The sequence below is a fragment of the Salvelinus namaycush genome, chromosome 25 (assembly GCF_016432855.1).
Source record: "Salvelinus namaycush isolate Seneca chromosome 25, SaNama_1.0, whole genome shotgun sequence".
Lineage (NCBI taxonomy): Eukaryota > Metazoa > Chordata > Actinopteri > Salmoniformes > Salmonidae > Salvelinus > Salvelinus namaycush.
In genome coordinates, this window is record NC_052331.1 from 8,534,687 (window position 1) to 8,550,508 (window position 15,822).

The 15,822-nt window shown below is 44.8% G+C and overlaps 1 protein-coding gene across 1 annotated transcript in view; it reads left to right on the top strand.

The window, feature by feature from the left end:
- Positions 1–15,822, top strand: part of LOC120020602 — a 75,278-nt gene that overhangs the window by 40,663 nt on the left and 18,793 nt on the right. Inside the window, exons 2-7 of the mRNA XM_038964309.1 lie at positions 2,641–2,808; positions 5,360–5,417; positions 6,008–6,095; positions 6,213–6,604; positions 6,798–6,947; positions 7,041–7,208. Of these exons, the coding sequence (XP_038820237.1) occupies positions 2,693–2,808; positions 5,360–5,417; positions 6,008–6,095; positions 6,213–6,604; positions 6,798–6,947; positions 7,041–7,208 (972 nt within the window). The 5' untranslated portion in view covers positions 2,641–2,692. The remainder of the gene's footprint in view (positions 1–2,640; positions 2,809–5,359; positions 5,418–6,007; positions 6,096–6,212; positions 6,605–6,797; positions 6,948–7,040; positions 7,209–15,822) is intronic.

The window sequence follows — 15,822 nt, forward strand, 5'->3', positions numbered from 1 at the left end:
AGGTGTCCTGGAGGGCAGGTAGTGTTCTCCCAGGGATGCGTTGGGCAGACCGCACCACCCTCTGGAGAGCCCTGAGGTTGCGGACGGTGCAGTTGCCGTTCCAGGCAGGGACACAGCCCGACAGGATGCTCTCAATTGCACATCTGGAAAAGTCTGTGAGGGTCTTAGGTGACAAGCCACATTTCTTCAACTTCCTGAGGTTGAAGAGGCGCTGTTCCGCCTTCTTCACCACACTGTCTGTGTGGGTGGACCATTTCAGTTTGTCAGTGATGTGTACTCCGAGGAACTTGAAGCTTTTCACCTTCTCCACTGCGGTCCCGTCGATGTGGATAGGGGGGGTGCTCCCTCTGCTGTTTCCTGAAGTCCACGATCATCTCCTTTGTTTTGTTGACGTTGAGTGAGAGGTTATTTTCCTGGCACCACACTCCCAGGGCCTTCACCTCCTTCCTGTAGGCCGTCTCATCGTTGCTGTTATTCGGGCTGACTACTGTTGTGTCGTCTGCAAACTTTATGATTGAGTTGGAGGCGTGCGTGGCCACGCAGTCATGGGTGAACAGGGAGTACAGGAAGTGGCTGAGCACGCACTCTTGTGGGGCCCCTGTGTTGAGGATCAGCGTAGTGTAGGTGTTATTTTCTACCTTCACCACCTGGGGGACGCCCGTCAGGAAGTCCAGGACCCAGTTGCACAGGGTGGGGTACAGACCCAGGGCTTAAGGATGAGCTTGGAGGGTACTATGGTAATGAAGGCTGAGCTGTAGTCAATGCACAGCATTCTTAAATAGGTATTCCTCTTGTCCAGATGGAATAGGGCTGTGTGCAGTGTGATGGCGTTTCCATCATCCGTGGATCTATTGATGCGGAATGCAAATTGTAGTGGGTCTAGTGTGCGGGTAAGGTGGAGAGATATGATCCTTAACTAACCTCTCAAAGCACTTCATGATGACAGAAGTGAGTGCTACCGGGGCATGTGTGCATGAGTGTGTGTGTGTACTGTGTGTGTTTCTGTATGAACGTGTAGTGCAGTCTAGTGCAGCGTGCGCGTGTGTACTTGTATGTGTGTGTTTGTTTTACGTGTGTTTATAGTGTGTGCATCATAAATAACATGGATGAAATCCTACACATGTCTGTGGGATGTTAGCCGGCTTCATGTATGCACTTGGGATTATCGAGAGAGGGAGTGTAGTGTAGATGGGGAATATGTCATTTCAGAAAATATGTTATCTTCTTCAACGACCTCATGCCCAGAAATGATTTTTTACCATTCTAGCTCCACGTAGCGTACAAGCCAGCATGTTTCTCCGTTTTCTCTTTGTGCTACGTACACTTGTGGTAACAAGCCCAAAATAGAAACTTAGATAGATGCTCAAGCACAAGCACACACACCCCTCTGCTCACCTAATGTAGCTCTTTGCATTCCCCCCTCCCCTCTTTGTAACACCTTCCTCTCTGTTTACGTGCACCACTGTAGATCCAGTATTACTCTCCAACTCTCTTACTCTCTTATATGTTTCCGTGGTGTACACTATCTTATCACACTTTAAAAAATCTGTTATCAAACCCTGTCAAAAATAAAATGGTGAAAACAAATTTGACCCTAACGATGGCCAATAGCAGCAATGAGTGTACTTCTGTAAATGACGGATTTCTATGGCAAGACACATCATTCACCCAAGATTTGTCTAAATCGGGCCAGTGGTGTCTGAGATATCGCGTGGGTTAGATAGACTCATATACCTGAGCATGTGTGCCAAATTTCAGAGATTAAAAGAGATAAAAAACATTTGCCCATTATAGCGCCACCGTGTGGCCAGAATAAAGTGTCTTGCAAATGTTGAGTCTTGACAGCGTTTGCAACATGTGTACCAAATTGTGTTACAATACGAATATCCTTGACTGATTTATATGCATTTATATGCCAGACCACGCCCACGTGAATGTTTATTGGTCAATAGCGGCCATGTAGATTTAGGTACTAGTCTGGACTGTATTGGTTAGTGACATGGTTGTTGAATTTGTTCATTTTCAGTCCTGTGGCCTTCAACAAGTGAGTTCCTAGGCAAATGCTATCATTATTAAACTCTTTATGACAATACATTACATATCTCCTAAATTCTTATTTTGAGGCATAGCTTCATTCTAATACAGTGGCCAGAACTCATGGTTTACAGGCCACATTAGGTCTACAAGTAGGCCTGTATGTTATTTATCTTTGTGTAGCATAACATTGATAAATCAGTCACTCATGCAAAATTAGCGATATTATAAACAATTACAAAGAATTTACCTGCAGTAGCACATACTGGGAAAAAAGTTAATTTGTTGTCATCACTTAAAAAATAGAGTTGATTTGACTTCTCATTTAGTTCTGAGTCAGTATCACACGCACACCCCTCTGCTCACCTAATGTAGCTCTTTGCATTCCCCCCTCCCCTCTTTGTAACACCTTCCTCTCTGTTTCCGTGCACCACTGTCGATCCAGTATTACTCTCCAACTCTCTTACTCTCTTATATGTTTCCGTGGTGTACACTATCTTATCACACTTTAAAAAATCTGTTATCAAACCCTGTCAAAAACAAAATGGTGAAAACAAAGTTAACACTAACCATCTTATTTTGTTAATTGTTTTAACTCCTCTGCAGGTTTTCCTGAGCACCCTCCTTCTGTGTGAGTGGGTGTCTGAGTGTGTGTGTTATGGCGTCTGTGATGGACGATTCCTACCGTAAGGTGCTGTTGCTAGGGGCCATCGCTGCAGCGTCAGCCTTTGTGGTCACCATCGTCATCGTGGTGGTTTGTGTGGGCTGCCAAAGGTGAGGTCACAGCCAACACATTTGACACTTTCTCTATCTTTATCTCTCTCTCTCTCTCTCAATTCAATTTCATTAATAGATAATAATATGAATAGATAATAAACAAAAGTGAAATAAATAATAAAACAGATTAAGAGTAAACATTACACTCACTAAAGTTCCAAAAGAATAAAGACATTTCAAATGTCATATTATGTGCAAATAGTTAAAGTACAAAAGGGAAAATAAATAAACATAAATATGGGTTATATTTTCAATGGTATTTTTTCTTCACTGGTTGCCCTTTTCTTGTTGCTGAGATGTGATGTCACATGTGATGCAACAAATCTTGCTGCTGTGACACTGTGGTATTTCACCCAATTCTTTGTGGGTCTAGCCAAGCTCTTCTCTGTCTCTGTATCTCTCTGTATCTCTCTCTCTCTCTCTCTCTCTCTCTCTCTCTCTCTCTCTCTCTCTCTCTCTCTCTCTCTCTCTCTCTCTCTCTCTCTCTCTCTCTCTCTCTCTCTCTCTCTCTCTCTCTCTCTCTCTCTCTCTCTCTCTCTCTCTCTCTCTACTGTCCAAACTTTGGGATATCAGAAACCCACACCCGACCAAGCCACGCCTTCAGTATTCAAAGAAAACAATCCAACTAAGTGACCCAACTGGCTGGGTACAAAAAAAAAAACATTACATTTTTTATTTATTTAACTAGGTAAGTTGACTGACAACAGATTCTCATTTACAGCAACAACCTGGGGAATAATTACAGGGGAGAGGAGGGGGGTGAATGAGCCAATTGTAAACCGGGAATGATTAGGTGACCGTGATGGTACAGTATGAGGGCCAGAGTGGGATTTAGCCAGGACACCAGGGTAAACACTCTAAACACACTTTAGTGACTACAGAGTCAGGACATCTGTTTAACATCTCATCCAAAAGATGGCAGCCTACACAGGGCAATGTCCCCAATCACTGCCCTGGGGTATTGGGATATTTCTTTTTTAGACCAGAGGAAAGGGTGCCTCCTACTGGCCATCCAACACCACTTCCAGCAGTCCTGGTCTCCCATCGAGGACCAACCCTGCTTAGCCTCAGAAGCAAGCCAGCAGTGGGATGCAAGGTGGTATACTGCTGGCCTAGAACAACCCAATGTGTTTTCTGTCATTTATTTACCCTGCACTGGGTTGTTTTTCACCCAGCATTTTTTTAAGTGATCAGGATTCTCAGTAGACTAAAGCAATAGAACACAGTATGCTCTGGTTCTTACGGAACCCTCAGGGACCAATCAGACTCAACCCTCAGTGGCTTCGTTGTATTTGATATCCTCTTCAACCGGACATAGAGATACACTGTAGCTTAAAGTAAAGCTTCATGCAAAGGCATCTGTAAATGGAACCAATAAAGAACAAATACATTGATGTTGCCACAAACTGTATGAAAAAAAGGCTACTCGTTTCTCTTGGATTGTTCTGGTGCTGAATTCCTGCCTCCAGTGTGTTGTTATGGTGTGACAGTCCTGTGGGATGTGGATGCTTAGACACCTGCTCATGGCTCCCCAGGGGCAGACAGAGCTGAGAGGTGCATAGAGAGATGTGTCCTGGGCTGGAGAGAGAGACAGAGTCCCTGGGGCATCTCAATGGTACTAAGTGGCCTCTGCGTGTGTAGGTGCACAGATGCATCTCTTCTCCTTTATCTTCACCGAACTGAAAAACACAGGCTAGGTGAAAGCAACATGTATGGATGGCCTCCGGGAATCTACTTTCATATGAGTATTGAGATCAGATCGGTGCAGGTGAAGAGCAGTAGATGAGGAGAGGAAGCCACATATGAGTATTGAGATCAGATCGGTGCAGGTGAAGAGCAGTAGATGAGGAGAGGAAGCCACATATGAGAATTGAGATCAGATCGGTGCAGGTTTAGAACAGTAGATGAGGAGAGGAAGCCACATATGAGTATTGAGATCAGATCGGTGTAGGTGAAGAGCAGTAGATGAGGAGAAGAAGCCACATATGAGTATTGAGATCAGATCGGTGCAGGTGAAGAGCAGTAGATGAGGAGAGGAAGCCACATATGAGTATTGAGATCAGATCGGTGCAGGTGAAGAGCAGTAGATGAGGAGAGGAAGCCACATATGAGAATTGAGATCAGATCGGTGCAGGTTTAGAGCAGTAGATGAGGAGAGGAAGCCACATATGAGTATTGAGATCAGATCGGTGCAGGTTTAGAGCAGTAGATGAGGAGAGGAAGCCACATATGAGTATTGAGATCAGATCGGTGCAGGTGAAGAGCAGTAGATGAGGAGAGGAAGCCACATATGAGTATTGCGATCTGTTTCACCTATAGTCAGCTAAACCTTCACACCTCCTCTCCCACCTCTCTCTCTACTGCTGTCTTCAGCACACCTGCATCTCACGGCTCGCCCTATCAACAGTCCCCCGTGGATACAATGTTCCCAAAGGGCCCCTAGTGACGTGTGGAAATGTTAGCAACCATGGAGGAATATTTACTTCTCTCTTGAGTGAAACTCAACAGCGACATGGTTAATAATAACTGCTCCTTCATGTGTCCTCAGGAAAAACAAGACCAAGCATCCTCCGGCCGATGGAGAGAAGGGCTCCTCAGCAGACACGGTGAGTGATTTATATTAACCCCTTCTTTATCCTCATACATTTTTTAGTCTTTATGTTGTATATTTCAGACCTATCATCCATTGCACCCCATCCACCGTCCCTTTACCATCATTTGTTATCGGCCCACCCAATAAATTGCCTAGTACTACCTTACACAAGACTTTGAGAGCTCATTCCACCACCTAGCATAAATCTACTATATTATCCCCTCATTTATAGCAGCAGAAATGTCAAACATATCTACACTCTTACAAAAAAGGTGCTGTCTAGACCCTTAAAGGGTTCTTTGGCTGTCCCCATAGGAGAACCCTTGAAGAACCCTTTTTGGTTCCATGTAGAACCCTTTCTATAGAGGCCCCTTACAAGCATTTCGCTACACCCGCAATAACATCTGCTAAACATGTGTGTGTGACCAATACAATTTGATTTGAATGGTTCTACCTGGAACCAAAAAGGGTTCTACGGGGAACCAAACAGGGTTCTCCTATGGGGTCAGCCGAAGAACCCTTTTGGAAGCCTTTTTTTCTCAGAGTTCAGCCCCACCCAGATACTGTACATCAGCCTGAGCAGTTTATATGCTCTCTGTATAGGGTGCTCCCCGTCAGCCCAAGAACACCTCCATGAGTAAATCTGACACTAGGCTGCATGAGATCAACCGCTTGCCCCGCAACGGCAACAGTGAGTAACAATACCAACAACCAATAGACTGCCAACAACTAGAAAACAACCGGTACATTGTTGAAATGGAAACTAACAATGACCTGATAATAAAAGTCTCCCTCTTTCTCTCTCAAGGTGGGGGTAAGAACCGTCCTGCCAGTATGGACCTTCTCCTCCTCCACAGCCATCGCTCCACCTCTGACCTCCGCCCCCCACTTGTCCGCCAGCTCCCCCAGATCCCCACCAGCCCCGAGGGGGAGGGAGACCCAGTGGGGGGAGACATCCAGAAGGGAGGAGAAGAGGGGGTCAGAGACCACACCTACACTGAGGTGGGGATCCGGAACTCGCCCGTCCGTTGCTTAAACGATGGGCTGTACGAGAGTGTAGGGATCAGAGAGGTGGACACGGTGCCCCCAGTTCCCCCACCCACATCAGCCAACACCCCAGCAACACTCACGACCTCACAGAGCCCCAATGGGACCTGCACTGACGATGTCCGCAATGGGAACAGAAACAGGACTGTGAATGTGCGTATTTATGCTATGAAAGCAATGCAATAGAGATGTTGACATCGCGTCATCATTGGAGACACTTTATATTGTGACCACCTACCCGTAAAAATGTTAGTTGTTCATTTTGTTAGTCTGCTTTTCTTTTGTTGGCCCAATGGAAGGACAAGTACCTTCCAACTTTGCGTGTTTGTGTGTCTGTATACCTCAGGGAAATGCCAGAGGAGCTGTTAATGGGAGTAGCAGAGGAGGAGGGAAGGGGCCCAACGGTGCTAACGGATCGGCCCTGCCCTCCCTCCCCTCCCTGGCCCCCCAGGACCCCGTAACGGCAGAGTATGCCTCCATCCGGAAGGTCAAGAAGGTAAACAGTGTTTTTACAACTGCTTTCCAATGGCATCATGGGACAGCATTATACTGTTTGAATTCGTACTCTAATGAAATACAATTGATTAAGGTGAACAAGGCAACGAAGAACGAGATAGGGAACACAGAGTCAGATGATCAATCAAGTGTCCAATCAAGTGTGGGAGAGTCACCCTCTGCCCCGCCCCTTCTGCTGCCCCGCAGCCAGGAGTTTCCACGGAAACAGCTGGAGCCATTCCACCTGCACGTCTTCCCGAAGGTACATTGCTGTAGGACACTCATGGACAGAAACTGAGTATATTTGTTGTAATTCTTCACCAGCTTGTGTACACCGCTAACCCCACACTGTAAACACCAATGCATTTTTTTACTCAAATACTTCTAGTTAGTTGAACTCAAAGTCAATGAAAAGTCATTGTTATTATTATTAAGGTTTATGTGGAACTGACTCGAAACTAAACAGGGCAAACGTAAACATGTCGCCCCCCATGAATGATGCAGCGCCAATCGAGATATTACGTGTGACTAACACATTTCAGTTAAATACTACAAGCTCCCGCCTTGGACCAATCAATAATATTTTGTAAATGCCGGATCTCTATGGCATTCACCCAAGTTTTTGTCAACATTGGGATAGTGCTGTCTGAGATATTGCATGTGAAGAACATACAAACGAAGACAGATCCACAGTCCCTTCCCCGATTTCATTGTGGGGCACAATAAAATACACAAGAGAGCTATATACAGGGAGTACCAGTATCAAATCAATGTGAAGGAGTATGAGGTATTTGAGGTACAGTTGAAGTCGGAAGTTTACATACACCTCAGCCCAATACATTTAAACTCAGTTCTTCACAATTCCTGACATTTAATCCTAGTAAAAATTCCTTATCTTAGGTCAGTTAGGATCACCACTTTATTTTAAGAATGTGAAATGTAAGAATAATAGTAGAGAGAATCATTTATTTCAGCTTTTATTTCTTTCATCACATTCACAGTGGGTCAGAAGTTTACATACACTCAATTAGTATTCGGTACCATTGCCTTTAAATTGTTTAACTTGGGTCAAATGTTTTGGGTAGCCTTCCACAAACTTCCCACAATAAGTTGGGTGAATTTTGGCCCATTCCTCCTGACAGAGCTGGTGTAACTGAGTCAGGTTTGTAGGCCTCCTTGCTCGAACACGCTTTTTCAGTTCTGCCCACAAATTTTCTATAGGATTGAGGTCATCGCTTTGTGATGGCCACTCCAATACCTTGACTTTGTTGTCCTTAAGCCATTTTGTCACCCTTAAGTCATTGTCCATTTGGAAGACTCATTTGCGACCAAGCTTTAACTTCCTGACTGATGTCTTGAGATGTTGCTTCAATATATCCACATAATTTTCCTCCCTCATGATGCCATCTATTTTGTGAAGTGCACCAGACCCTCCTGCAGCAAAGCACCCCCACAACATGATGCTGCCACCCCCCGTGCTTCACGGTTGGGATGGTGATCTTCGGCTTGCAAGCGTCCCCCCTTTTCATCCAAACATAACGATGGTCATTATTGCCAAGCAGTTCTATTTTTGTTTCATCAGACCAGAGGACATTTCTCCAAAAAGTACAATCTTTGTCCCCATTTGCAGTTGCAAACCGTAGACTGGCTTTTTTATGGCAGTTTTGGAGCAGTGGCTTCTTCCTTGCTGAGCGGCCTTTCAGGTTATGTCGATATAGGACTCATTTTACTGTGGATATAGATACTTTTGTACCTGCTTCCTCCAGCATCTTCACAACGTCCTTTGCTATTGTTCTGGGATTGATTGGCACTTTTCGCACCAAAGTACGTTCATCTCTAGGAGACGGAACGTGTCTCTTTCCTGAGCGGTATGACGGCTGCGGGGTCCCATGGTGCTAATACTTGCGTACTATTGTTTGTACAGATGAACGTGGTACCTTCAGGCATTTGGAAATTGCTCCCAAGGATGAACCAGACTTGTGGATGTCTACAATTTTCTTTCTGAGGTCTTGGCTGATTTATTTTGATTTTCACATGATGTCAAGCAAAGAGGCACTGAGTTTGAAGGTAGGCCTTGAAATACATCCACAGGTACACCTCCAATTGACTCAAATGATGTCAATTAGCCTATCAGAAGCTTCTAACGCCATGACATTATTTTCTGGAATTTTCCAAGCTGTTTAAAGGCACAGTCAACTTAGTGTATGTAAACTTCTGACCCACTGGAATTGTGATACAGTGAATTATAAGTGAAATAATCTGTCTGTAAACAATTGTTGGAAAACTTACTTGTGTCATGCAGTTTATAGTTTGTTAACAAGAAATGTGTGGAGTGGTTGAAAAACAAGTTTTAATGACTCCAACCTAAGTGTATGTAAACTTCCGACTTCAACTGCTGATATGTACTTGAAGGTAGGGTAAAGTGATTAGGCATTACGATAGATAATAATAAGAGTTTAAAAAGGCAACAGTAAACATGTAGTAATAGAATGATGCAGCGCCACCCTTGGGCCAATCAATGTCATTTTGTTAATTGACGGATCTCTGTAGCATGACACATCGTTCACCAGAGGTTCGTCATAATCGGGCCAGTAGTGTCTGAGATGTTGCTTGTGACTAAAGTGCGTACAGTTGTTTACTATACCGCCCCCCCCCCCCCCCCCCCCTGGGGCCAATGAGTGTACTTCTGTAAATGCCAGATTTCTATGGCAAGACACATCATTTACCCAAGATTTGTCTATATTGGGCCAGTGGTGTCTGAGATATCGCGTGGGTTAGCTGGACTCATTTACCTGAGCATGTGTGCCAAATTTCAGAGATTAAAAGAGATAAAAGCATGTGCCCATTATAGCGCCACCGTGTGGCCGGAATGAATTGTTTTGCAAATGTTGAGTCTTGACAGCGTTTGCAACATGTGTACCACATTGTGTTACAATACGAATGTCCTTGACTGGTTTATATGCCAGATCACGCCCGCGTGAATTTTTATTGGTCAATAGCGGCCATGTAGATTTAGGTACTAGTCTGGACTGTATTGGTTAGTGACAGGGACATGGTTGTTGAATTTGTTCATTTTCAGTCCCTGTGGCCTTCAACAAGTGAGTTCCTAGGCAAATGTTATCATTATTAAACTCTTTATGACAATACATTACATATCTCCTAAATTCTTATTTTGAGGCATAGCTTCATTCTAATACAGTGGCCAGAACTCATGGTTTACAGACCACATTAGGTCTACAAGTATTTATCTTTGTGTAGCATAACATTGATAAATCAGTCACTAATGCAACATTAGCGATATTATAAACAATTACAAAGAATTAACCTGCAGTAGCGCATACTGGGAAAAAAGTTCATTTGTTGTCATAACTTAAAAAATAGAGTTGATTTGACTTCTCATTTAGTTCTGAGTCAGTATCACATACACATTTTAAGTAATAATGACTTTTCATTGACTTTGTGTTTATTTTACTAGAAGTTTTTGAGTTAAAAATGCCTTTGGGGTTTACGGTCTACATGCTGTAGGGCAGAAATATTAACCTGTCAGTTCCTTCATTTACCCACCAGAGGGAACTATTCCTTCTGCTCAGTGCTCAGTGTTCAATGTCAGCAGAAGAGTAGATTTGTAACGCTCCGGGTTGAAGTCCCTCCTTAAACACAGGTCTACGATCAGATCACCCTAACCTCAATACTAATCTTAACCATGAAACTGATCTTAGATTAGTGTGTAGGGAGCAATTTGAGCCTGATCTTTATCACTATTTCCAGCCCCATGTGCTCTACTGACCTTACCTGTCCACATGACTAGAATGTCAGATCTTCAAAGACGATGTCTAGGAGAGAAGCAGAATTGATCAGAGTATGACACATATCTTCCTTTTGCAACTTTGCTCTGCTATCATCCTTTAGTTGTTAGAATATGTCCCACAGACATTATTAAATCTCATTGTTGAAAGTATACCATATGTGCCCAGGGTCTGATATCATTTTGTAAACAGATGGAAATAGTGTGTATAGTGTGGGCAGCACTGAAAGAGGGTAATGGAGGGACAATGATAAAGATCAAACCTTCCTGTGTGTTTGGCGGTCCTACCTGTTTTCTCTTACTGTGTGTGTGTGTGTATTTTGTGCCTGTCTGTCTGTCTGTGTGTGTGTGTGTGTGTGTGTGTGTGTGTGTGTGTGTGTGTGTGTGTGTGTGTGTGTGTGTGTGTGTGTGTGTGTGTGTGTGTGTGTGTGTGTGTGTGTGTGTGTGTGTGCGCACACGTGTGTCTGCATGTGTGTGCGCGCTCGCGCGCATTTCCACAGCACGAACAGGGTGATTGTAATCTCCCTGGTCACAGGTTTGGTAGATTGACAGAACTGTGTAAAGTATTTTATTTTTATTTAACCTTTATTTCACTAGGCAAGTCAGTTAAGAACAAATTGTTATTTACAATGATGGCCTACCAAAGGCACAAGGCCTCCTGCGGGGACGAGAGCTGGGATTGAAAATAAAATACAAATATAGGACATAGGACATAACACACATCACGACAAGAGAGACAACGCTACATAGAGAGAGACCTAAGACAACAACATGGCAGCAACACATGACAACACAGCATGGTAGCAACACAACTTGACAACACAACATGGCAGCAGCACAAAACATGGTACAAACATTATTGGGCACAGACAACAGGACAAGGGCAAGAAAGTAGAGACAACAATACATCAAGCAAAGCAGCCACAACTGTCAGTAAGAGTGTCCATGGTTGAGTCTTTGAATGAAGAGATGGAGATAAAACTATCCAGTTTGAGTGTTTTTTGCAGATCGTTCCAGTCGCTAGCTGCAGCGAACTGAAAAGACGAGCGACTCAGGGATGTGTGTGCTTTGGGGACCTTTAACAGAATATGACTGGCAGAACGGGTGCTGTATGTGGAGGATGAGGGCTGCAGTAGGTATCTCAGATAGGGGGGAATGAGGCCTAAGAGGGTTCTATAAATAAACAATTCAACCAGTGGGTCTTGCAACGGGTATACAGAGATGACCAGTTTACAGAGGAGTATAGAGTGCAGTGATGTGTCCTATAAGGAGCATTAGTGGCAAATCTGATGGACGAATGGTAAAGAACATCTAGCCGCTTGAGAGCACCCTTACCTGCCGATCTATAAATTACGTCTCCGTAATTTAGCATGGGTAGGATGGTCATCTGAATCAGGGTTAGTTTGGCAGCTGCAGTGAAAGAGGAGCGAATCCGATAGAGGAAACCAAGTCTAGATTTAACCTTAGCCTGCAGCTTTGATATGTGCTGAGAGAAACAGAAACAGAAGGAAGAAGGCACTGACAGAGATGCTCGCCTCGCTCCGCGTTCTTAGGAAACTATGCAGTAATTTGTTTTTTATGTATTATTTATTACATTCTTAGCCCAGGAAATCTTTAGTCTTATTACATACAGCCGGGAAGAACTATTGGATATAAGAGCAATGTCAACTAACCAACACTACTACCAGGAATACGACTTTCCCGAAACGAGTCCTCTGTTCGGACCTCCACCCTGGACATCTCAGAGGCCGACCCAAAACAACGTTGTCGCCGCAGGAGAGGCAGACGGAGCGGCCTCCTGGTCAGACTTAGAAGGCGAGCACACCATCCACCCGTTCCGAGCATATTACTCGCCAATGTCCAGTCTCTAGACAACAAGGTGGACAAAATTAGGGCACGAGTTGCCTTCCAGAGAGACATCCGAGATTGTAACATTCTCTGTTTCAGGGAAACATGGCTCTCTCGGGATATGTTGTCAGAGTCGGTACAGCCACCGGGTTTCTTCATGCGTCGCGCCGACAGAAACAGCCATCTCTCTGGTAAGAAGAAGGGCGGGGGTGTATGCTTCATGATTAGTGACTCATGGTGTAATCATAACAACATACAGGAAGTCCTTTTGTTCACCTGACCTAGAATTCCTTACAATCAAATGCCGACCGCATTATCTCCCAAGAGAATTTTCTTTGATTATAGTCACAGCCATGTATATCCCCTCCCAAGCTGATACCTCGACGGCCCTGAAAGAACTTCACTGGACTCTATGTAAACTTGAAACCATATGTCCTGAGGCTGCATTTGTTGTAGCTGGGGATTTTAACAAAGCTAATTTGAGAACAAGGCTACCTAAATTCTACCAGCACATTGATTGTTGTACCCTCTCGAGCAAAACACTTGACCACTGCTACTCTAACTTCCGCGATGTATACAAGGCCCTCCCCCGCCCTCCCTTCGGCAAGTCTGACCATGACTCCATGTTGTTGCTCGCCTCCTATAGGCAGAAACTAAAACAGGAAGGCCCGTGTTTAGGTCGAACCAACGCTGGTCTGACCAGCTGGATTCCACGATTCAAGATTGCTTCGAACACGTGGACTGGGATATGTTCTGGTTAGCCTCAGACAATAACTGAACTAAATGACTATCGCCCCGTAGCACTCACTTCTGTCATCATGAAGGGCTTTGAGAGACTAGTCAAGGATCATATCACCTCCACCCTACCTGTTACCCTAGACCCACTACAATTTACTTACCACCCCAATAGGTCCACAGACGATGCAATCACCATCACACTGCAGACTACCCTATCCCATCTGGACAAGAGGAATACCTATGTAAGAATGCTGTTCATTGACTACAGCTCAGCATTCAACACCATAGTACCCTCCAAACTCATCAATAAGCTTGAGACCCTGGGTCTCCACCCCGCCCTATGCAACTGGGTCCTGGACTTTCTGACGGGCCGCCCCCCCAGGTGGTGAAGGTAGGAAACAACATCTCCACCCCGATGATCCTCAACACTCGGGCCCCACAAGGGTGCGATCTCAGCCCTCTCCTGTACGCCCTGTTCACCCATGACTGCATGGCCATGTACGCCTCCAACTCAATCATCAAGTTTGCAGACGACACTACAGTGGCAGGCTTGATTACCAACAACGATGAGACAGCCTGCAAGGAGGAGGTGAGGGCCCTCGGCATATGGTGTCAGGAAAATAACTTCTCACTCAACGTCAACAAAACAAAGGAGATGATCGTGGACTTCAGGAAACAGCAGAGGGAGCACCCCCCTATCCACATCGACGGGACAGTAGTGGAGAAGGTGGAAAGTTTCAAGTTCCTCGGCGTACACATCGCCGCCTGGTATGGCAACTGCACCGCCCTAAACCACAAGGCTCTCCAGAGGGTAGTGCGGTCTGCACAACGCATCACCGGAGGCAAACTACCTGCCCTCCAGAACACCTACAGCACCCAATGTCACAGGAAGGCCAATAAGATAATCAAGGACAACAACCACCTGAGCCACTGCCTGTTCACCACGCTATCATCCAGAAGGCGTGATCAGTACAGGTGCATCAAAGCAGGGACCGAGAGACTGAAAAAAAGCTTCTATCTCAAGGCCATCAGACTGTTAAACAGCCATCACTAACATAGAGAGGCTGCTGCCAACATACAGACTCAAATCACTGGCCACTTTAATAAATGGGTTTAATAATTTTAACACTAGTCACTTTAAATAATGCCACTTGAATAATGTTTACATATCCTACATTACTCATCTCTGTCAGATGTGTGCGTACTGGAAGTCAGGTGCAGGAGAGCAGAGACTTGTGAACAGGCGCACACTTTATTGAGGCAAAAGTGCAAAATGCGCAAAACAGTCACAAGAATTATGTTTAACAATAAACATCTTTGTGAAACAATTACATGGAAAAAACAAGCCAGTCTGTCGCGTCAACAACACAAACAATCTAACACAAACAATCTAACACAAACAATCTAACACAAAGACATGATGGGGAACAAAGGAATAAATACATGTAGATTGATTGGGGAATGTGGTGTGCAGACATAATTTCTCCTTAATGTCCACTGAGCGTCCAGAGACACCATGTACAGACATCATTTCTCCTTAACGTCCACTGAGCGTCCAGAGACACCATGTGCAGACATCATTTCTCCTTAACGTCCACTGAGCGTCCAGAGACACCATGTGCAGACATCATTTCTCCTTAACGTCCCCTGAGCGTCCAGAGACACCATGTGCAGACATAATTTCTCCTTAATGTCCACTGAGCGAGCAGAGACACCATGTGCAGACATCATTTCTCCTTTACATCCACTGAGCGTCCAGAGACACCATGTGCAGACATCATTTCTCCTTAACGTCCACTGAGCGTGCAGAGACACCATGTGCAGACATCATTTCTCCTTAATGTCCACTGAGCGTGCAGAGACACCATGTGCAGACATCATTTATCCTTAATGTCCACTGAGCGTCCAGAGACACCATGTGCAGACATAATTTATCCTTAATGTCCACTGAGCGTGCAGAGACACCATGTGCAGTCATCATTTATCCTTAATGTCCACTGAGCGTGCAGAGACACCATGTGCAGACATCATTTATCCTTAATGTCCACTGAGCGTCCAGAGACACCATGTGCAGACATAATTTCTCCCTAATGTCCACTGAGCGTCCAGAGACACCATGTGCAGACATCATTTCTCCTTAATGTCCACTGAGCGTCCAGAGACACCATGTGCAGACATAATTTCTCCTTAACGTCCACTGAGCGTACAGAGACACCATGTGCAGACATCATTTCTCCTTAACGTCCACTGAGCGTCCAGAGACACCATGTGCAGACATAATTTATCCTTAATGTCCACTGAGCGTCCAGAGACACCATGTGCAGACATAATTTCTCCTTAACGTCCACTGAGCGTGCAGAGACACCATGTGCAGACATCATTTCTCCTTAACGTCCACTGAGCGTGCAGAGACACCATATGCAGACTCGTTACAACTTCAGCTTTAAGCACAAAGTGATTTTGTCCGTCTGTGACCTAGAAAAAG